Source organism: Grammomys surdaster, unplaced genomic scaffold (assembly GCF_004785775.1).
Source record: "Grammomys surdaster isolate TR1022 unplaced genomic scaffold, NIH_TR_1.0 343, whole genome shotgun sequence".
Taxonomy (NCBI): Eukaryota; Metazoa; Chordata; class Mammalia; order Rodentia; family Muridae; genus Grammomys; species Grammomys surdaster.
This window is the reverse complement of record NW_021604762.1, coordinates 247,382-271,652: the sequence shown is the minus strand read 5'-3', so window position 1 is coordinate 271,652 and position 24,271 is coordinate 247,382. Positions and strand designations below refer to the sequence as shown.

The 24,271-nt window shown below is 40.5% G+C and overlaps 2 protein-coding genes across 3 annotated transcripts in view; one reads left to right on the top strand and one right to left on the bottom strand.

Annotated features, from left to right (window-relative positions):
• The window catches only part of Babam2 (BRISC and BRCA1 A complex member 2), a 364,624-nt gene extending 363,642 nt beyond the window's left edge, over positions 1-982 (bottom strand). Inside the window, exon 1 of one of the 2 annotated variants that reach the window (XM_028778958.1) lies at positions 767-982. The gene's annotated coding sequence lies outside the window, so the exon portion shown is untranslated. The remainder of the gene's footprint in view (positions 1-766) is intronic. The other variant, XM_028778959.1, reaches the window with a different exon arrangement.
• A 239-nt stretch (positions 983-1,221) lies between these two features.
• Rbks (ribokinase) overlaps positions 1,222-24,271 on the top strand; it is a 77,951-nt gene continuing 54,901 nt past the window's right edge. The window contains exon 1 of the mRNA XM_028778964.1: positions 1,222-1,350. Within this exon, the coding sequence (XP_028634797.1) occupies positions 1,250-1,350 (101 nt within the window). The 5' untranslated portion in view covers positions 1,222-1,249. The remainder of the gene's footprint in view (positions 1,351-24,271) is intronic.

The following is a 24,271-nucleotide window of genomic DNA, read 5'->3' as shown; positions in this document are numbered from 1 at the left end:
ATTGGAAACACACACACACCTCTCCTTTACATATGGCACCATTATAACAGATCCCAGAGAGGCAGGAATTTTTGGTGACCAGCCTCTCTTGGATGCTTGCTTTGCAATTTGTATTTCCTGATTTTGACGTACTGCAGAAGGAAGATGCAAATATATAATTTTTATAAAAATCTGCTGCCGCAAGATAAGGTCACATGAGGTCTTTTAGTGGGCGGGCTGTCTAGGGAATACAAAGACGTATAAAGCACCATCCAGGCTCTTGCAATTAGGAGAGGATGACAAACACGGAAACATGTGCCCCCGTTGACGTCATGGAACGGAAAGGGGTGGCCTCCTGCTGCATCACGTCCACGTCATATGGCGCACGAGGGAAGTTACTGTGGGGGAGCAATTTCTCCACTGGGCAACATCGGAGAGGGGCGGGGAGAGCGAATTGGTTCAGATCCAAAGAATAGCCACCCATCCTGAGGAAAATCTAAAGGGATCCAACCCTTTCTCCCAAATTGTATGATGCCTCTCATCAAGTGCAAAAAGAGGCGGGCTTCAACAGGGACCAGGACTGAAAGAGATACGTGGAGAAAGAGAAGCCTCGGATCTTGGGGGCCGGCTCTTGAGGGAATCCGCGTGCTGTGGGGCGAGCGGGGCATCTTTGGAACGCGGGCCTTCTCTTGAAGAGGCTAGCTCTCTGGCCATACTCAAACATGGCTCTCTGTGCCACCTGTGCGACTGAGATCCAACCTCCCCGCACCAGCCCGGGTCCAGGTACCTGGAACTTAGTCCGATCAGTAACCGGCGACTAGACAGGGTACAGGTTACCCGAGCGCGCCCCCGACCGACGCACCGACCTGCGCGCGAACCGCGGGCCGGATGCGTGCGCGCTCCCCCGGACGTCCCGCCCTCTCCGGAGCCGGCCGGGCGTGCGCGTCCCCGCGCCGAGCCCAGCCGGAAGCTGAGGAAGGCGGCCGGGTAGCGCCTGAAGGTTTCCCGGAGCTCCCGCCTCGAGCGTGGCGCGCTCTGTGATTCTCGCCGTGGCGGCTGGGCCCTGTGCCGTGAGGCGGGGCAGGAACACGGGTCCCAGAGGAACCAGGACTAGCCGAAACCCGGGGAGGTTTCGGGCATTAGGTTGGGCGACCCGCACAGGCGTGTGGAACGCCTGCGTCGTTAGGGAGAACGGAGCGGCGTCCTTGGTTACGGGGTCAGGCAAAGGGCAAAGGGCAGCGTCCGGGTTGAGCAAGAGCAAGGATTAGTAATGGCGGCGTCTGGGGAGCCCGGGAGGCCCTGGCAGGAGGAGGAGGAGAAGGAGGCAGCAGCGGTGGTGGTGGTGGGTTCCTGCATGACCGACCTGGTCAGGTTAGTGCGGGGCCGCAGCGCAAGATCTCGGGAGGGCGAACCACACTGGGTGCCCACCATGGAACTTTGCTGTAAGCTTCAGGTTCCCACAGCACAACTTCTGAGGTGGAAAGGCAGAATTCAAGTTTGTGGAGGTCAATGACGGGAAGGGACGTGGGTAGGGCGCGGGGCGGGGGTGGGGGGACGCTGAATGAAAGCTTTGATACTTCTAAAGACACCCCCACCCCTGGCGCCCCCAAACACCTGCCCCTGTTTCCTTGGCCAGGCTGCCCCATGACGTTTTAACCTCTGAGAATGTGACATACTCACAGGGTTGTGAGCATGAGAAGTGTTTTGTCCACCAGACCCTTGAACACATTCGAAACAAGGCATTGAGGCAAACACTTTTTCACTCAGTCGATTGTTGGCATTCCTGCAGTGTTCCATATTTACAGTTTACTTCTATGTAGGACTGTAACCACAGGTCAACCTTTGTGTCAAACCCAAGTGTGAATTCAAAATAACAACAACAAAAAAAAGCTCCACACAAATAAACATGAAAATAATAGCCACTAAAAAGACTGATCAACTAATGCTAAATGAGAATGGTTGAGTTAGGTCAGAGAGGTTGTAGGGAAGATCCTTCTGCTTTGTAGTCTGTTTTTATGAAAAACAGACTACGGCTTTCTAAGCATAAAAGCAACATACATTGTAGAAAAAATAATTCAGGCATTTCAAAAAACAGGTCATCTAATTCTGTTTATGTTAATAATTGTATTTCTCAGAAACATAATGTCATCGGTCCCAAATTTTTTTTTCCAAAAAGATAGCAGAGAACTTTGAAATAAGGCCTTGGGGTTATCAAAACAACCAAGTCCTTGCACCAAACTACCTATATCTACTTTAAAAACAGCTCTAGGGTCCTCATATATCCAACTTAGTCTTGCCTAAAACATATATAAATTGTTATTGGACTCATCCAGATGGCTAGGAGGTGCTTGACTAAGTCTAATGCCCTGAGTTCAGTTCCTGGAGCCCAGTGTGATGGAAGGGCACTACATATGTAATGCATAAGTACACGATAGATAGACAGACAGACAGACAGACAGACAGACAAGACAAGTGTTTGTTTTCAGATTACCAAATACAACATAAAAGATTTAAAAAGGAAACTGGAGAGGCAAGTGTAATTGACAAAAACCTTGCTATATTGTAGGGACTAGAGAGATGGCCTCAACAGTTAAGAGCATTGGATCACGACTACCTGTAACCCCTGTTCCAGGGGACCCCACAGCTCCAAGTGCATTGCTTTCCTACACACATATACACAAAGTTAAAAGTAAAAAATCATTTTTATACAATAACAAAAGAGCTACAAATAATTGAGCCTTACATAATTCTGTGTGTGGTGCTGGATAGTGAACTCAGCTCCCTCACTCAGCTAGTGAGCACTTTACTAATGAACTGCCCTTGTAGCCTTTCCTTTTATCATTTGAGTCAGAATCTCACTAAGTTCCCGGTGCTCAGCTTGTACCATGTGACTCAGGCACTTGGCCTTGCTATCCTGCTGTAGCCAGGATTACAGGCCTACAGCACCAAGTCTGTCTCTGAATTCTAAGTTTTACTGCTTCAGAGATGTTTGAGCTGCTACCTTGTCATAAGTTATGCCAAGGCAGCCATGATTTTCTGTAATGGCAGACAATATAGTTGGAGACCTTTGGTGAAGAGGCTCATGTATATGTTTCTAGGGGAAAAGTCAGTACATCTTCCTGTAAAGCTCCAGATAGTAAATGTTTTAAGTTTGGCAGCTCACATTTTGAAGTGTGAAAAGACATTTGTCTTAGTTAGGGTTTTACTGCTGTAAACAGACACATGATCAAGGCAAGTCTTATAAGGACAACATTTAATTGAGGCTGGCTTACAGGTTCAGAGGTTCAGTCCATTATCATCAAGACGGGAACATGGCAGCATCCAGGCAGACATGGTACAGGCAGAGCTGAGAGGTCTACATCTTCATCTGAAGGCTGCTAGCAGAATACTGACTTCCAGGCAGCTAGGATGAGGGTCTTAAAGCCCACACCCACAATGACATACCTGCTCCAACAGGGCCACACCTTCTAATAGTTCCATTCTCTGGGCTGAGCATATGCAAACCATCTCATCATCCCTATCTCCCAAGTGCTACAGAAAGCTATAGACCCTGTCTATAGGTCCCTATGTGTAGGCTGTTGTCCTCTTACAGCCCATCCTGATTACCGTAATCCCAGTGGTGCTTCTTGAAGAAAAGATAAAATGTGGTGTTTGTTTTATATCAAAGTAGGAAGTATGGTGGCTAAAGAGATAGCCGAGCACTGACTGCTCTTCCAGAGGTCCTGAGTTCAATTCCCAGCAACCTCATAGTGGCTCATTACCATCTGTAATGGGATCTGATGCCCTCTTCTGGTGTATCTGAAGACAGCATCAGTATAGTGTACTCACATATATAAAATAAATCTTTTCTAAAAAATATAGGGGGTATATTTAACTTTAGAAATAGTTTCATCAAGAACATACAAAGTTTAGAGGTTGTTACTTAGTTGTCGGGTACATGTTTAGCATGTGCAAAGTCCTAGGCTCAATCTACCACCTTCTGAGAAGCTTGACCATCACATACTATAGCCAGTCTACTATCTTCTAAAATTATTCTTCAGACTTTAGGGTATGAGGGATAATCAGAGGCAAAGGCTAATTTTATGTCAATATTTTAAAATTTCAAAGTAGAGAAATTTTAGAAGCTATTGATCCTAGCCTGTCAGTTTATAGATAAGTAAGCCAGGGCCTAGAAACTTACATTATAGATAATGTAAGTTTCCATAACTTAATAAATGTTCATAAACTTCCATAAATGTCCTAATTTTCTTTATAAAATAACTGAATTACTATCTTTCATATGAGTCACTAATTAAAAACTATTCCCTAGAATACTAATTTCCATAGATTTTTCTTTAAAATTTTTCATGATCTGTTTTTTTTTAAGCCTACAAAAATATCTTGTTTTTATTCAGAACCCTGCATAAAATTTGGTCTGTCTCTGTTTGTTAAATATGTATCATAGTTATATTAGTTTCCTACTACTGCCAAAACAATTTTCCATAGATTTGATTGACTTAAGCATAAGTCTGGCTTAGTAATCACTAAGCTAAAATCAAGGAGTCAGGAGGTGAGGTTCCTTTCTGGGGGGTGTTTTCTTAATGTTTATAGTTCTCTGTTACTTCTTTAGTCAAGTCCCCTTCATCTTAGTAGCAAACAGTGGCTGGTTGTGCCTTTCTCATATAGCATCAGCCTAACTCAGTCCATGTGCACTCTAAGATCCCTTGTTTCACATTGATGCCAGCTAAATAACTCAAGATAATCTCCTGCTCTTATTATATCTTACTGGCTATTCACTATCTAAGTACTCCCTTGCTGTATAAAATATATTTCTAAATTGGAGAAAATACACCATGAGAATCTTTTAAGAACATTTTACTCATACTGTATATAAGCGTGAAATAATCTTTCACTATCACTTAGAGAACCTGTGGGTCCTTTCAGTCCACCCTCACTCACATTTACATATAAGGTGACCAAGAGCTTAAGTAGCTCACTTCTGATGACACAGCCAGTCAGAGGCAGAGTGAAGGCTGGAACCCAGGACTCCCAGATGGATCTTTCCTCCCAATCATTCTGCCTCTAACAGACCAATAATACTGCCTTTTTGTGTAAAGTCCATGTGGAAATTTGTAGTCTCTGTACTCACTGTTTATCTTGAACACTGATAAAGAATAACTAAAGATTTTCAGATCTAAAAATAGTATCTTCATTACTTCATTACTCTCATTTTATTCCTGCCTTTAATGCAGCCAGCCTAGACACCATGCCTGTACTATAGAATTACTTTAGAAGTAAAACTGCTTCACTAAGCCTTTTTGGAAGGCATCCAACTCACTTTATATATTGCTGTGTGCCAGACACTGCTAATTCAATCAATGAGCATTTTTTTAATTTTTAATTTTACTTTTCTATGTGTAGAAAGCTCTATGTAGTAATACTCTTAAAACTCCTTAGCTCATCCAGCTGACATTGTGTAACACCCATCTGTGTTTATCATTATCCTTTCTTCTTGAACACTCACGTCTAAGGTTTCATGAAGCTTCATGTTGTATCAAGCATGATGGCACATGCCCAGAATCCAGCACTTGGGAAGTGGAACCAAAAAAAAATCAGACGTCAGGGTCATCCTCAGCCACACATCCAGTTCCAGGCCAGTCTGTGCTACATGAAACCCTCCTTGCTTTAACAAAGGCTTCATGTTACAAAGAAAGTAGAAATAAAATCTAGTCTTAGGAGAGATATGAAAATACATGGTAATTTTTTATATGTTCAGTTTACACCTGCATTAGTCATACTTTTAAGTCCCTATTTTTTATAACATGTATATCACCCATTCTTTTCAATCATTCAACTAATTTTTATTGATTTTACACTATGTACCAGTTTCTACCCTAGATAGAAAAGATACACAGATAAAAATTTCTGCTTTGTAAAGCTAGAGAGACAGTATCAATAAGCAAATCATGTGACATGCTAAGTTAAATGCTAGAGAAGAAAATCACACAGTGGGCTAGGAATACTAAGCTTAGATCCCTAGCCAAAGAAAGCCTTGCTGAGAAGTGGAATTTTGCATAAATGCCTAAAGTAGGAAAGAAGTGAGCCATACATTAAGTAAAGAACACTGAAGAACACTCCAGGCAACAAATAGCATATGCAAAGGCCCTGAACAGTTAACAAGAAAGATTGCAGTATTTAAAGAAAAGCATATTGGGAGTCAGGGTTCACAGTTAGTCTTAAAGAACATTGTACCATACTCTGTATGGATAAAAAGCCATTGGATTTGAGTGGAAGAGTGACATAAGCTGACTTAGACTGTGGTAGGGTCCATGGAGACTGAGGACAAGACTGAAAGCAAAGTCAAGAATAGACGCATTTGGAGTTGATCTCAGTAACCTAGGTAAGCCCCGAAGCACTGTAGGTGAGGAGCAGTGGGTATTTGTGATTATATTTAAAAGGATTTGCTAAGGGTAACAAGCCAGAGATTGTTGTGTGACTGTGGCTGCAAGGGGAATTATCTTTGCAGAGAAGTGCAGAACGTTGTATCAGGAGCTCAGGGTTGACGTGTAGGGTTGGAGTAACCATTAGACATCTGACCTATTAGATTGAAGAGGTCAAAAGGGCAGATATGAAGTTGGCATTCAGAAAAGTGCAGTCTGGAGATAGTAATCTATAAATGTGTCATTGGTGTATAAATAATATTTAAAGCTATGAGACATGATGAGATCACTAACTCTGAACTCCAGGAGCACTTCAATATTTCGAGGATACATTTTATTTACTGTCTCCCTTTCAGCCTATGCACTCCCAAAAGTTCTCAAAAAGATAAGTTTAATACACTTTTCCAGAGTAATTGACTGTGATGTCAGCTAATACCTATGATACCTTTTTATATGCTGCCAATGAGAAGGAGTAGCTTCAGAAAAAACACTCAAACATAACTTTGAGCTTTAGCAAATCAGATGATTGCTCAATTCTCAAAAGACTTTAAGTAGATACTGGAAAAAGTGAAGTCGTGAACCTAGATTACTTTAAAAATACAACAGTGGAGAGTACATACTACTCTTCCATAGGTCCCAAGTTCAATTCCCAGCACCCAGTTTTAGGTGGTTTACAAACCACCTGCATCTTCAGCTTCAGGGGATCCAGCACCCTCTTCTGGCCCCGAAGGCCACTGCACAAACCCAGATACACAATTTTTAAAAAGAAAAGAAAAAAAAAAGAATCTTGGCTTAAAGAAATGATTCAGCAATTAAGAGCCCTTGTTCTTGCAGAGAACCCAGGTTCAGTTCCCAGCACCCACACTGGATGACTCACAACTGCCTGTAACTCCAGTTTCAGGGGGTCCAACGCCCTCATCTGCCCTCCACTGGCATCAGGCATATGCTAGGTGCACACAAACTTAGAAAGCAACACTCTCCTGATACTGTAACATCAAGCCTAATAAAAGAGTTCAGGAAAGTAGGGGAAAAGCTAACAGAAATTTCCTTTTGATGCCTGCTTTGTAGTCTGAGTTGGACTAAGGCATATTATCATATTTAGATAGGAAAATCTCTTTTAGGTCACATTTTCAGTAAAGTAAAAATCAAAGGAACATTGGTCCAAAATTATCTGACAATTCCCAGTGTCTGAGGAATATAATGCCCTTCTTCATAATTTCTGCTTTTTTAGTTTTAAAAGTTTGCTTTTAAGTTGTAACTCATATTTTAAAATCAGTATTTTTAAATATGTTCCTGTCACTTGTATTCTGTAATGCCAAAAGAAATCATCCATGAGAAATTTGCTAATTTTGATACTGTCAGTGAAAAGAGATGCTTAAAAAAGTAAATTCCAAGTGACAAGAGTGAAGCTGGGTGTGATGGCACACACCTGTGATCCCAGCACTAGAGAGGTGGAGGCAGGAGGCAGGAGAGGAGGCAGAGGGGAGGGAGAATGCACTGTTTCTAAGCTGTCCATTCATCATCCCTTGTAACTCTTCCGTGTTCTGGGGAGAACAGAGGTGAACTCCAGTGAATTTTTCTCCAGTGTTTTGATGATTTGTATATAATATTAAGAGAGTGAGGGGCTGGAGAGATGGCTCAGCAGTTAAGAGCTCTGGCTGCTTTTCCCGAGATCCTGAGTTCAGTTATTAGCACCCACATGGCAGCTCACAATTGTCTGTAGCTCCAATTCTAGGGGATCTGGAGCCTTCAAGCATACATGCAGGCAAAACAACAATGCACATAAAATACAAATAAGTAAATCTTTTTTCAGTAGAGAGAGTGAAAATATGCTAGACACTTGGAATACTACAGTTAGTAATGCATGATCCACACTCTGGAGCAAGTACCTACAGATTCTCTGGAAGCAGAGAGACCTTACAAAGGTGCTGACGATAAGGAATCCCAGAATGGTCTGAGATGATTTCAGTACAGTCCTTCCATTCTTCATCATACTTAAAATTACCGAATTGAATATAACTTCAGTCTCCACCTTTACAGCCTTGGAGGAAAAGCTTTCTGCATATTATATTAGAGGCTGTGACAAATTTGTAAGAACATCTTTGAGCATTCAAAACTTCCATCTGAGCATTTAAAACTTTCAATGTCTTTGCCTTACTTCACAGTTATTCTGTGACTAGCTTGATTTGAAACATGTATCATACAGCTGCAGAAGTCAGCTACAAACTATCTTTGTATATGGTTGGCTTGTTGTCTAAATACAACTTGAGGGGTTTGTTTGTTTTTGTTTTAGGTCCGGGGTTTTTTGTTTGGGATATATTGTTTTACTTTGGTTTTTGGTTTGTTTCCCAAAAACATCACATCTTAGGTACTGGCTTTTGCTTTTGTGGTTGGAAAAAAAATCTTGAAATACAATTCTGTAATATTGCACAAAGTAATTGATACAATAGTCTTCTTAAATGCACTCTATAAATTGCTTGTGCGTGTGTGTGTGTGTGTGTGTGTGTGTGTGTGTGTGTGTTTGAAATAAGGTCTAAGTGTGTTGTCCAGGCTGGCCTCAGACTCAAAGGTTTATTTCAAGTGATCTCCCTTCCTCAGTCTCCAAACTAGCTAGAACTATGCTACCACAGCCAGCTACAAATTACGTTTTACATATTTATATAAGGCCATGTATTTTACAGGAGATTTTTACCATTAGTCAGAACCATAATATTGGGGGGAGAGATTCTAATTAAGACTCTTCATTCTCTTTTTTTGTTTGTTTGGTTTTTTGTTGTTGTTTTTTTGTTTTGTTTTGTTTTGTTTTGTTTTGTTTTGTTTTGTTTTTCAAGACAAGGCTTCTCTGTGTAGTCCTGGCTGTCCTGGAACTCACTCTGTAGACCAGGCTGGCCTCGAACTCAGAAATCCACCTGCCTCTGCCTCCCAAGTGCTGGGATTAAAGGCATGCACCTCCACCACCCGGCCAAGACTCTTCATTTTCAAGTGACAAAAAAAGGTATGTTTTTCAGCTACCTGAGTTTTCAACCAAAGATCTTAGCTTTAAGGTTCATCAGGGCCATCTTGGATGGTACATGCCTTTAAGTGGAATCTTAAAAGATTCCAACATACAAGAGGTAAAGACAGGAGTTCACGGTCAGTGTCAATTATATTGTAAGTTAGAGGTCAGCCAAGGCAATGAAGTCCTGCCTCGAAGAGTGTTAAACAGCAAAAACTAGCAATGATTCACACCTTCAATCCCAGCACTTGGAAGGCAGACACAGGGGTCTCTGTGAGTTCCAAATCAGCCAGAGGTACATAGTGAGACATGTGCATGTCTGAAACATGAAGGATAAAGATAAAGTGCATTTTCCTGTCTTCAAAGATAAGTATTTCTTTGGTTCTCGGTTAAAGCCAAAAGAGAATAGATGGTATATATTATCTAAAATAAGGATAATAAAATAAGTACCCTGTTTGTACTTGGGATATCACAGTACCTTGCTTAAGACAGCCACTTAATGAATGTGGGTGGGGTAAAAGAATGCATGCTTGCACATCACTCTCTCACTCATTCCTGATGCTATGAAAGAATGCCTAAAACTGGCTGATTCATAAAGAAATGGGCTCCTTGCTCATCCTCACTCTTGCTTGAAAGATCTGAAGCTGTGGTGTTTATACAAGTTCACCTGTCCAAGCTGACTTCATGTGCCTAGAACTTTATATACTTACGAATTATGTTACAATTACTTATGTATATATGATGGATTTGTCTAACTACAGCCATACTGATTTTGATTATAATATGTGTATTTGGTGCAATTTTATTAGTATAGTCAGTCTAGAATTGCTGTCCTCTCTTGCTGAGCTCTAAGCTGTCTTCTTTCATGTTTGGCTGATGTTAATAAAGCTATCCAGAGTTATTGTAATTGATATCTGCCTGGTATATCTTTTCCAACCTTTAGTTTAACTATTAAATGTGTTCCATAATAGAACATACCCAGAGTTTAGTGTTCTGTGAATTTGTAGGGGTTTTTTTTGTAATTATGATTTTTTTTCTCTTTGTACTACCAAATATAATCAGTTCACATTTATTATGTTATGATGTAAATTCATTTCAGGCACTTTTACATAAACTTCTCTAATAGAAATATTAAAAGATGGCAAGGTACCTAACCCACCCACATTAACTATTTAATCTCAGATTAATTTCAAACATCTTTACATAAATGGCTCTATAGAATATGTTTGTCAATTTTATTAAGGTTGTACAGCACAACTAAGTTATTTTGTGGAATAACATCAAATATGAAGATTAAGTTAACTGTGCTCATATTTCACATGAAGTTAAATGATTTCTTCTGATTGTATTTTATACAAAAAGTGGTACATTCAAAGATTTAAAAAGAAACATGTATTTCAGAGTATTTTGTCCATTTGCAATTTTTTTCTCTGAACTCTAGAAAAGAAATATCATTATTTGGCTTTTTCAACTCAGCATTTAGATTCTTTAAAAGTGTAACCGGAAGTAGACCTGGTAGCTCAAACCTGTAATCCCAACAAAACAGGAGACTAATTAAGGCAGGAGGATAATGAGTTCAAGGCCCACCTGGGTTACAGAGTAAGTTTAGAGCCAGGCAGTGTGGGCAGCTTGGTGAGACCCTATCTCAGAATAAAAAGACAAATGAGGCTAGACATAGTTCAGCATGAGAGAGTGGCAAAATGAGGGCGTCTGACAAACCAGTCATGATGGCATAAGGGACTGTCACGGGGGATCCTCAGTATGAGTCTAGCCTCAACTATATAGCTACACTGAGGCTTGAAAAAACAAATTATAATGGCCAGAAATTACTCAAAAAGTAGTAAAACTCTGGAGTGTAAATAGGTCCTGGGGTCCATAGGTATATCTGTGAATATCTTAATCATACCTGCTTTATGTTAAACCCTAACTCTAAGCTGGGCTTGCTGGCACACACTTGTTATACCAGCACTTGGGAGGCAGAGACAGAAGAATCAAGAATTGAGTATCATCCTTGGCTACATAGAGACTGTAACCCTACTTAACCATGTGGGACACGTCTCAAAAAAATTTAAATAATCAAATAAATGCTAGCTTTGCCATCTATTGATAAGATTGATAAGATTCAAAAATAGTATCTGTAATTAATTTATTGCTTCAACAAAAGTTTGTTGAGGCAGGGTGTATCTTAGCTGTTAGGATACAGAAATGAGGATGGGCCATGACATGAAAGAAACTTCACAGATGACTAGAAACCATAGGCACGGTACCTCACCCATCTAGACTGCTGCATTACAACTTCTGAGAGAGGCCACGGTGCACTCAGTTTCAAGAATGTGGACGTCTTAGCGCAAATCAAGACTCAGGGGGAAGAACTCCCAGGCATAGGCAATAGGCTGTGCAAAAAAGATTTAAAATACACATAAAACTCTAGGAATAAGTCACTATTATGAGAAGGAGGTGGACACTGCCTCTGGGACATGAATTTATTTATTTTCATTAACCTATTCACTTTACACCCTGATTGCAGCCCCCCACCTCCCAGTCTTACCCTCACACCCTTATTCCCGCTCCCCTTCTTGTGAGAGAAGGGAGGCCCCCGTAGGTACCAGCACCCACCCACCCACCCACCTCTACCACCACCACCACCTCCGCACATCAAGTTTCAGAAAGACTAAGCTTATCTCCTCCCACTGAGGCCAGACAAGGCATCCCAGCTAGAAGAAAGAGATCCACAGGCAGGCAACAGAGTCAGAGACAGCCACTGTTCCAGTTGTTAGGGGACCCACATGAAGACCAAGCTGCACATCTGCTACTTATATGTAGGAAGCCTTGGTCCAGCCCATGCATGCTCTTTGGTTGATGGTTCAGTCTCTGGGAGCCCTCAAAGGCCTCAGTTAACTCTGTGTGTCTTCTTGTAGTAGAACATGAATTTATAAAGCCAAAGAAGTTGTAACATGGAGTAAACTACAGGTCTTTGTAAGTATAGAACCTGTTTCTCTCAGTGTTCAATTGTAGTTGCTACTTAACATGTTTAGTATTCTGAATTCTACTATAATGGTCAAAATTTTTAAAATGCTGATTGTCAAAACACAATAGCATAAAGACTGTAGCATTAGCATTGAAAGACCTGAGTTTAGTTCAGCCCTTATGACAACTATGGGGTTTTTGATAAGCAAGTACTTTACCAAATTCTTAACTTTTCCCCCTAAAACAGAGGTAATGATAATACCCATCTAATCTAATATGCTTTACAAAAATTTAATGTTAATTTAAATATAATCAGTTCTTGATTATTCACAATCCTACTCAACCTGCTTTCAAATATATGTTTAACTTCAAATATAATATAATCAGTTGTTGATTACTTATAATAATGGAAAACATGATCACCCAAACCCAGAAATAGTAGGTAAATGAAAATTTAATAATTAATTCTAAAATACACTATTTTTCTCACGATTTATCCTTCTAATTATATTTTGTTAAGGATGAAATTAAAAATCCATTTTTTATTGCTTTAAACTACACCAGCAGATGGCAGGAAGATGTAGCCCAGATAATTATAATATGGTGACAGAAGTCATTTTGGAATTTAAATTTTTACTATAATTAATTGGCAAAATAGAAAATAAAGCATTGGTTCTGTAGTTATTTGTCTCTGTCTTGTGTTTCAGTGTCTGTTAACCGTACCTGTTCTAAGTACCTAGTATACATGGGTATTACTCCCATCTACCCATACGGTCTCCTTTTACCTGCATGCCCCTTACCCCAGTTCTGCATTTAAAAAAAAAAAGGCTACTTGTCTTTGTGAAATTGGCTTATTTTACTCAGCATGATGATTTCCAGACCCATAAATTTTTCTAAGAATGGTATAATGTCATCTTTTGGGGTTTAGGAAAACTTTTTGCATATATATGCTACATTATATTAGCCCATTCTTGTTCTGGCAGGCACCTACATGACACCCTCACTTGACACTTGTAAATAGCACAGTAGTAAGCATGTATATTCAGATGGTAAGCTAACGTCACTCTTTGAGGATATACCTAGAAGTATCACAATCATTTATATGGTAGTATAAGGTCATATATATGTGTATATATATATATATATATATATATATATATCTCAATGTGTAAATTGTTATATAAGTTATATAAATATACAAATTGTTATCTATAAATAAAATGTTCTTGTTTTCAGTGAATTTAGAAGTAGCATCATTAACTTTGCCTTTTGTCTTGCCAATTTCCTTTCTCTTTTCTCCGCCTCCTAGCTTCTTACTGTATAGGGCCCTCGTGGAAACCTTTGCCGTCTGTAGCTGTCAGATGCTTACTTCCTAACACCCAAATGCGCGTTTATTTCCTTTACTCTCATCCTCTTACAGCCTCTAGTTACAAAGTTGATCCATCCTCTACCTCTGTATTTGAGCTTCTATTATTTCTCCAGGGCTGTTCTTGGATGAAAGTAAAGAGTTGGGGAGATAAAGGACAGATACGCATGCACACACATGTACACTCTGTACACACACACCAAAAACATGATACTGGGAAGTTGGGGTTTTTTGTTGTTGTGTTTAGGTATCTTAGTATTTTGAGCTGCATACCTCTCCCAGCAAACTATATTTTCAGATCTTCCATGCCACCTTAGAAGAGTAAAATCAGTATGTTCTTCTTGTCCCCGTTATTCTGACAAGGACTCTGGACTGAGATTAAAAGGTCCATCTTATAATTACTGTTCCATGTTGAACTTTCCATAATTGGTTTTCTTTTCTCCTTGGGCCACTGCTCTCCAGACCCCTGCCTAAGTGATAATTGTGTTGATATTCTGTGCAGAGGCAGCTGTCATGCAAACTGTTGCTGTACATTTATTTTAAGGAGGAAACTATTCACCACCAAACACTCCTCACCCTTTTGTAATATGGACTACTAAACTTATCCTCTTAAAAGTAGAAATAAGTAAAAAAACAATTTCTTCAGATAGTGAAAGAAGGCAACACAGGAGAGAAAAACACACAGTTAATCCTGGGAGCACATTCCTGACCCCAGCAGAAAGGGAGAACTCAAAGACTATAAAATAATAATCCCAGAGAGGTGTTTAAAAAAAAATTAAAAAAAAAACAAGTTCTTAGCTTGGAAAGACTAAGAAAACTAGAATTTGTGGGGCAGGGTCCTGGGAAAGGACGGAGCTAATCACAGATTTTTAAGTCCCGTGGAATCTACTGCAAATGCCAAATGGATGTGTATAGAGAGAAATGCAACAAAGCCAGCAACTCCTCAATCAATATAAATTGATAACTTTCCAGGAACTATACAAGAGTGGGAGATTGATGAATTCTGTCCAACCAGAAGCACTGTTGAACCTTTGAAAGAGTCACTCAGAATCCCAGGACCACAACCTAGTTAGAGGGATAAATCCACCTCCAGTAAAGACTACTTTAGACCCATCCTAACATCTGAACAGCAACACTTAAAAGGATCATGCTAATCCACAACTTACTTAACTGCAAAACAGTCAAATGCCCTTTGGAGAAACAAAAATGATTAATTAAGATAAACTGTGATATCTGCAAAACTTAGCGTCTAATCAAAAGTCATTAGACTTTCGAATAATCAGGTAAATGTGAGCCATAACCGAGAGGAGAACAGGGCAGGCGGGAGATAACAATAACAGATATCAGAATCCGTGCAGATGCTAAGACAGTCATAAATGTGCTCCATCATTCAAAGGAGTGTGGAACGGCACAGAGCCTCTTATGCCAAGGGGACAACACTCTAAAATAAGTGTGATTATAGTCTAAAAGAAAGAGCGTGAGAGAGATGCAGAAAATATTTGAAGAAATGATAGCTAAAATTTTTCCAAGTTTTATGAAAACCTGATATTTTAATTGAGAGATTAACTCTAAACAAGATAAATAGCACAAAAGCACATTCTAATGAAACTCAAAGCAAACCCATTACAAACAAAAAGCATCAGAGGAAAAATATACATGGCATATGAAAGAACAAATGTTTAGTTCCAACTTTTTGTCAGAAACAGGCGACAATGAATTAAAACTCTGGGGGCTGTAGTGTATGGGGGTGGGTGGGGTGCACATGTATGTTCCAGTGTGTGAGCCTGTGTGGGGGCGTTCAGAGGCCAGATAAGACATCTACTGCTTTGCCTCATTTTGCCTTGAAACAGGCTCTTTCGCTAAACTCACGTTTTCAGTGAGACAGGCTGGCCAATGAGCCCTCAGGATCTACCTGTGTGCCAACCATGACCCAATGCTGGGGCCACTGGCATAGGCAAAATGATTTTGTGTGTGTGTGAGTGCTAAGGATTCAAACTCAAGACCTAATGCTTACAAAACAAGCTCTTACCCATTGAGCCACCTTTTCAGCTCTGGAAATGAAACCTTCAAGTACTTGAAAAACAAATTATCAACATAGACTTCTATGTCCTTCATATTTAAGAATCAAAGGCCAGATACGGTGGCACATGGCAAACAAAGCTGGGAAGGTCATAAGCTCTAAGCAGACCAAACCACACAGCAAGTTGGAAAGCAGACCTTGAGCTACATGGTGAGAATGTGTATAAAACATCAAAGAAATGAGTCCTTTGACTATCATATTCATTGTCTATGTCTCACTTGCCCACTAATCATTTACCGTCATTCTTTTTGAGCAAACTGACTATCATTGCATAAAAGTTCTTGTGTTCAGTTAGCCTTTGTGCACCAGAGGGCAAAAATGGTGGTGATGGCAATTTTATTCCAGAATTTTATGATGATTTTTCTATTTTGGCATTGTTAGTTGTTAGTCTCTTTCTGTGCCTAATTTACAAATCAAACCTTATAGGTATTCACTATAGGAAAACCATAGTGTGCATGAGTTGGGTCTGGTTCTATCCATGTTTGTAAGTATCCAGTGCAGGCAGGGGTGTCTTAGAACTTGTTCTGGAGATGGCTTAGTGGTTAACAGAGACTGCCGCCCTTGCAGATGACCTGAGTTCAGTGCCCAGCTCACAACTGCCTATAACACTCACTTCAGGATAATACAAGCTTTTCTGGCCGTGAGTACCAGCTCTCATGTAGGCATATATACATACACAAAATTAAAAATAAAAGTAAGTCTTTAAGATTCCTATGAGTAAGGAAGGGCTACCATCTCCAAATAATGTCTCTGAGCCTATCATCAGAGCACACCCCTATAATCCCAGCCAGCACTCAGGAAGCAGAGTCAGGAAGATCATTGCTAGTTCAAGACCAGCCTGATACACGTAGTGAGTTTCAGGTGAGCTACATAGTAAGACCCTATCTTAAAAACATAACAAGAAAAATGTAAAGAAGGCTTCTGATCCAGAAATTTAGTGTTTCTTGTCAGAATGAATAATAATAAGAATTTTAAGTGGACAGGGTTAACATAACAGGAGGTAGCATGTGATCAGAAATTCGAGAATGAAATAAGGTTTGTCACATGGTGAGCCAGGAGAAGACCATAACACACTCATCTTTATTGTCTTTCTGATCACCCAGCTTTTCCACATATAACCAATTAAATCAGTTGAGGTTAAACATGTGACACTAAAAGACTGACTATCTCTGCTTGGAGTATTATCTACTCTGAACTTGAGGTAGCTACATCTTAAAGCAAAATGAATGTTAGTTTGGAAACATAAGGGTTAGGCAAACCATTGTCAAAAGCAGTTAACCATTTAAAGTATAATTGATATTTATTTCTTTAAAAATCCATACATGTGTCTATAAGTTTAGATTTAAAAATTATATTTTGTTTTGTTTTGAAACAGTGTCTTCCCTATGTAGCCCCAGCTGTCCTGGAATTCACTATGTAGATCGGGCTGACCTCAGACTCACAGAGATCCTCTGCCTCTGCCTCCTGAGTGCTGGGATGAAAGGCATGTGCAGAGTGCAATTTTAATTAGTTGATTAAGATTTTTTTTACACAGAGAGAAATACATGTTACTAATCTGATTATTAAATCATTGACAAATATATTTATGCATTACAGTGTAATGTTTCAATATGTGTGTTTATTTTGTAGTTATCAGGGTACATCTATTATTTTTGAGTATACAATGTATTACTTTCACTGTCATCACCATATTATGGGTAGAACACAGGCAATTAGTCTTCTGTCTTAGTTATAGTTTCACTGCTGCAAACAGACACCATGACATGGGAAGTCTTAGAAGGGGCAACATTTAATTGGTGCTAGCTTATAGGTTCAGAGATGCAGTCCATTGTCACCACGTCAGGAAGCTTGGCAACATCCAGGCAGGCATGGCTCTGGAGGACCTGAGAGTTCTACATCTTGATGTGACTGCAGGCACCTATGAGAAGGGTCTGAAAGCCCACCCCCACAGTGACACACTTCCTCCAATGAGACCACGCCTAGCAGTGCCACTCCTTATGGGTCAAGCACATTCAAACCACCACATCCTCCTCTCCAGTTGTGGCTTTGTAACAAATACCACCTCTACCCTCCCGCCTCTGGTAACTTCCTTTTTGTTCTGCGTCTATGAGTTCAGCCTTTAGGTTCCACAAATCAGTGAGCTCACATGGTGTTTCTCACCCATCCTGGCTTATTTCACTTACCATAGCGCCCTCTAAGTTCACGTGTGTTTTTGTGAGTGACAACTTGATTTTGAAATTACACTTAACCTTTAAATGTGACATACACAAATGCTGAGGAGAAGAGAAATGGCTGAAAAATACAGGCGGCAGGAATAATTAGTATGAATTTTAATTAGGTATTAACTAATGTGCAATCACTTATCATAGAAGCTTATAATATGTCAAAAGCTTGCAGCCCGAAGAAAGGGTCAATACAAAAGCAAAAAAGCAACATGTTTCTTGATTTTTGCCGAAGTAGGTATTGGTGTGACTCCTTTGGTTGAAAGACTTGTCATCTTCCAATCACCAGGTCATCTCTTCCTTTGGTTCAAATAATCTCTTGAGAACCTGTAACAACCACCTCATTGTCAAGAAGTTAAAAGCAATTGATAAGTTGTTCTGGTAACACCTGTCAGTGAATTCACTGTGAGCACAAAACCCTGGCATTTCAGGAGTTGACAAGTATTATTAAACTGTTTTGCAAGAGAAGAAGCTGGTTCAAAGAGGGGAGAGCTGTCAAGATAACGAAATCAGTAAGTGGGTCAGGCCTCTTGCTTCAAACACCATACTCTAACCACGACCACGCCAACTCACGCCAACTCTCATGGCGGAGACAACATTCCTTTCTGTCCAATTCAAAAATGCAACATTTTGCAAGCTATGAATTTGTTCTCAGTTTAAATGTCTTGTGCATGTTTTTGTCTGTTGAGATTTTTTCTCTTTCAATCAAAAGTTTATACTATTTTAATTTTTAAATGGTAGCAACCTTGTTTATCTTTTTCTTGGTCTTCTCCCCACACATACTCTCACCGCCCCCACCTCGAGTCTCTTAATTTATCTGTCTTTGGCATCTAGCTAAACCTTGTGTTTGAATTAAAGGGAATCTATGTGATGGTGCTGTGACAGTTAATCTTCATTGTCAACTTGACTGGATTAAGAAAAGCATAGTACATTAGTACATCACACCTTTGGGCGAATTTGTAAGGGTGTTTGCAGGGAGGATTAACGGAAGGAAGTAGACCCACCCTGAATTTAAGCCTCACCATCCCATGGGCTTGGGTCCTAGGCTGAATAAAAGGGAAAGGCAGCCATGTGCCACAGGCCCCCTTCCTCTGCTTCCATATGTGAGTAGATGTGCCCAGATGTGAGCATCCATCTCACACGCCTGCCTCCACATTCTCCCTACTTTGGTGAGCAACTGTACCTTCACCATCAAACCGTGAGCCAGTATTAGTGCAATTTAGTACACATTGTTCATCACATAAGAAAAGTCACAGAGCCATCCTGTGTCCAGGCAATGGTCTGTGTGTGGGTACTTTCTTAAACTTGGTGTAACTTCCTGATGAATTAAGAAAGCCTAATTCAGAGTAAAGTAGAATTTATAATTTAGAAATACTTCTATTTATAACTAATGTTCCAGTTTCTCCTCTATTCTCTTTAAATTTATTTCTTTAAGAAATACTCAGATGTACAGTAACTTATCCTGGATTACACAAGAGCAAAGCATAACACAAAGGATTAAGAGTGCATACTCTGGTGAGCACTGTAAAGGGGTGATGGGGACACAGGGGCCCTCATGCCACCGAGCACTAGGGAACAAGGCATGTTAAACACACAGGGCCCTCTTCTCAAAGGAGGAAATACATGTTTTCCACCCAGAAGGCTGGGAATGGATGTTGTTAACAACCTGTTAACCTTTTTGCTCTCTGTGGAGGCAGCCCTCCCCCCACAGCACTTATCCCAGCCTCTCCCCTTCGCAGACTGTCGTCTATAGCTCCCAATTAATAGCCCATCACTGGGGGAAAGGGACTGCTACATGTATTTTATGGCCCACTGACCTCGATGCTATCTCAGTCAGAGACCACAGTAGATTCTAGGCCCTTTACTTAGAGAACATGCCCTCACAGTCACATGTACTTTGTAAAGCAATTTCCAAGTCAGCATTTCTCAAACTATGGGTCATGACCCCTTTGGAAATTAACTAACCCTTTCACAGAAGCTACCTAAGACTATCAGAAATATCAGATATTTACATTATAATTCATAACTAACAAAATTACAGTTATGAAGTAGCAACAAAATAATCTTATGGTTGGGGGTCACCACAACATGAGGAACTGTATTAAAGGGCTGCAACTTTAGGAAGGTTGAGAAGCACTGCCCTAAGTCACACTTTAAGCTTTATTGTATGCCTAGGTTAGAATGATTGTTGCCTGGAAACCTTTTCCCAAATTGTTCTGTGTTTTAAATATTCCAGCAATGAACTGCCTGCCATCAGACTTCTCAAGTCTTGATTCAGGTTGACAAAATTGATCTAAACCAAGTTTCCTTTCTCACCTCTTGCCATATGGTTCGTGTCCCTGCCTAAATACCCACAGGTTCCCCCTCAATGGAGGAAGCACAGGCAGGGACAGGGGAGTCAGAGCAGGGAAGAAAGAGCCCATATAAAGATAATGGTGCGTGTGAGGTGCTGACTCCCAGAATTCAATCCTTCGTACTCACATGTTAGAAAGAGAGAACTGATCTTTGACGTCCATGGGCTGTCCTGAAGGATCATATCAAAGAAATGGAGAAGGTCTCCGGCAGAGATAATACAGCTCTAGACAAGGCTCCATTAGTCTGTGTCCACAGAAACTAGTTGCTATCAACAAAGAACAGGTAGCTAAAATAATAAGGCAGAAGGACAGATGAATCTGAAGTGGTTTGCTATAATTTAGTAATAGATTCTTACCATAGATTTAAGTGTGTAAGTATCCAACATACGAAATGAAGGCCAGGTCTGATGGCACAGCCTATACCTCAGCTACTTGAGCAGCAAAAGCAGGAGAATTCTAGGACTATCTAAACGATAGAACAAGCTCAGAGTGCGCATGACTCTGGCAGCACACTTGCCTAGCACATGTGAAGCCTTGTGTCCAATCCTGTACTGAAAACAGAGACCAGTAGAGCATGAGGGTTTTGTTCCCCTCCCTTCTCTGTGGGTACCAGTCATAAGCTCATTTTCTGTGCGTTACCCTCTTGTATGCAACCTTAACAGTCACATAGTAAATGAAGCTGTTGCTGTCAATGAGAGACGGTGTGTGTGATGTCTCATAAGGTGTCCTTAATGACATGGCCATCTTGGTTAGTATAAGTATATGCTGATATTTGGCAAACAACAGAATTACTCATTTCTCAGAATGTATACTTGCCATTTAGCAATGCATACCCGCACACTTATCTTTTTTTTTTTCCTCTTTAAAAGACACGGTGAGCTTTTTTTTAAGTGCTAGGAATTGAATTCAGGGCCTCACACATACACATTAGGAGAGTGCTCTACCGTTGAGCTACATCTCCAACTTCCTTACAAGATAGGAATCAGATAATATGATTCTGGATCTGTAACATGAGTTTCACTCATCTTTTGCTTGTATCCGGCTTGAATTATAACCTTGTCAGCAAGATGATTCTCCCCTATAGAAAGTATAGCAGAAAACAATCAACACTTACTGAATTGTTACCTGAATGTATAAGTAATGGTGTATTGTATAATTATAATTCTTGATTATAGAAGAGGAATTCTGGGGGCTAAAGAGAAGGCTCAGAGCCTAAGAATGCTTGCATCCTTTTCAGATGGGCCAAGTCTGTCCCAGCACCCACATCTGGCAGCTCACAACCACCTATAACCCCAGCTCTGGGGGATCTGACACCCTCTTCTGGCCGCTGAGGGCACCAGCATACACACACATAATTTAAAAGTGAGAATAAAGATTTTTATAAAGAGAAAAAGAGAAAAGAAAAATCCTACACTAGATGTAGTGGCACATACCTGTCATTCTAGGACTTGGGAGATAGAGGCAGGAAGCTTAGGAGTTCAAGGCTACCCTCAGCCTCAGAGTGAGTTCCAAGTCAGTCAGGTATAAGTGAGACTGTCTCAAAGAGGAGGAGGAGAGTGGAGTGGGGCAAGAGAAAGAAAAGAAGCCTGCTAAAAATTGGAGTGCAGTGGGCAAGATATAACAAAACAGAATTATGTTGTTAGACAGTTGTATAGCCATGGCTGCTAGATTCCTCTTCCATCCCATAATCAACACCTTCATACCCCCCAATTCAGAAGCAAAAATGGATGCTATACAGAGGAGACAAGAGCTCAAGTCTGTTGTTGGCAGACACTTTGGGTGGAAAACACAAAAGAGTCGATCTTTGTGCCAGGACAGAGAACGTTAACAGCTGGAGAAAGAAAGGAGAGAGAAAAGATGGAGAAAGAAGAAAACAGAAAATAGTAAAACGCCAAAGATGTGGAGCCTATCAATGGTTGCTGAATTAATTCCACACTTGCTAATATCCACCAGCTCATGTTAATATTGTCTGTTTAGAAATGACTCTAAGGGGCTGGAGAGACGGCTCAGTGGTTGAGAGCACTATTGCTCTTTCAGATGACTGGGGCTCACTTTCCACCACCCACATGACAGCTCAGAACTGTCTGTAGCTCCAGTCCCAGGAGATGTGATGTCCTCTTCTGGCCTTCATAGGCACTGCATGCACATAAGACACATACATTCAGGCAAAACATCAATATACACACAAATAACACTTTTTTAAGGAAATTACTCTATATCCTAGACATATCTGCTCCTGCATCAAGCACACATGCATGCTGCCATAGTTTCACCCCTCACCTGTACATATACATCCCATAATAACCTGGCAGTATGGTTCTCATGGTTCCTCACAGCTGACAGTAAAAAGGACACCTGACTCAAAGCAGTGACTTGTGACCCAGATAAATATAGCAGAAGTCCTAAGTTTCTCTAAGCTGTTGTCTTGGTAGTGAAGTTATTATACCTGTTTTAGCCATGTTAGATATTCTGCTTTTTAAGGGTTTCTGAGAGTTGTTGGTAGAAGAATCAGTAAGGCGAGAATTCACATTGTTCCTCCGTCACAGGGATTACTCACCGCTGCTGCTCATAACAGAATCTTAAAATGTTTAAGATTTCTGATGCAAATCAAAATCCCATCATCACTGTCATTGCTAAATTAAATGACAGGATAATAACATTACATTAAAACCATTTTTCTCTTGATTGAGTACCTTTTTCAGAAGTGAACCTTTTAGATGTATATTTTTTTCATCAGTACTATAAATGCATGTAGAATCCTAGATAAAAATAGCATTGAAGAGAGGAGGAGTGGGATGTTTTCACATTATTGATGAGTCTCTTGAATCTTGAGCATATTTGACAGTGCGGTGCTGGGGTGTAGAATTGTATCGTCTGATTTATTGACAGTTTTAGAAGCATATAGAGAGGCTCACAGGTTGATCTTAGTCTTTATTGAAACAAATGTGCATTCTGGCATTAGTTCACATCAACCCACTGCAAACAAACTGTTAGTGACCTGGAGGAATTGGCATTGTTCTGCTACTCTATTCTAGTATAATATGGTGCTCGTTTCAGATACATCATGGCTTATTAATGAATACAAACCTGTAGTCTCTTAAAACAGCACATATTCTCACCCAGTCTCCATTGTGAATTTACACTTGGCCTTTCCTTCCTATAGAAAGTTGACTCACTTTGGTCTTTCCCATCCTTGGCCCCCTTCTTTGTGGCCAGGCAGCCAATCCTCACTTCACTTGTCTGAAATGCCTACCATTCTGAAGTCAGTCATTTCTTTCCATACCCCAGAAATGTTCCTCAAATGTTTTAAAGTCATGAAAACCTTTACCTGAAACAAATCTCATGAAATGTTTCCCCCAGATAATACTGTCACCGTTGGCCATAGCATTATGGTGAAATCATGCTTATTCTCTAGAAACACCAATGGAAATGGGAGCTCAGAGCTGATAACTGAATCTGAGGGCCGAGTGGACAGGACAAGGGAGGCCTACTTTTATATGACTGCGATGTTCCATAATGAAACTTAAGCCCTTCCATCATTTTAAATATATGTTCTTTTTGACACCGTGCAGTATGCAGGACAGAGTCTGCTCCTGGCCCACCCTCAAGGAAACAAAGAGAGTTGTTTTAGTACCAGAGATCCCTGCTTCCGTCTCCTCTTCAGGTCCCACACTTGACACTCTCTAGAGTCATGATACACTTCCTGCTTCTTATTAAACTGGCAGAGAAGCCCGTACCCTTCTCTTCAGCCTGCCTGCTGAGTTCCACTGTGAGTAGTGCTCTGCTGTGGGCAGAGGACTATCCTGTGACTGACCCCAATGCAGTACAGACACCAGCTGTCATCTGCAGTGGGGCTACAGCACTGGAGACGAGAGGAATTCTCTGGAGG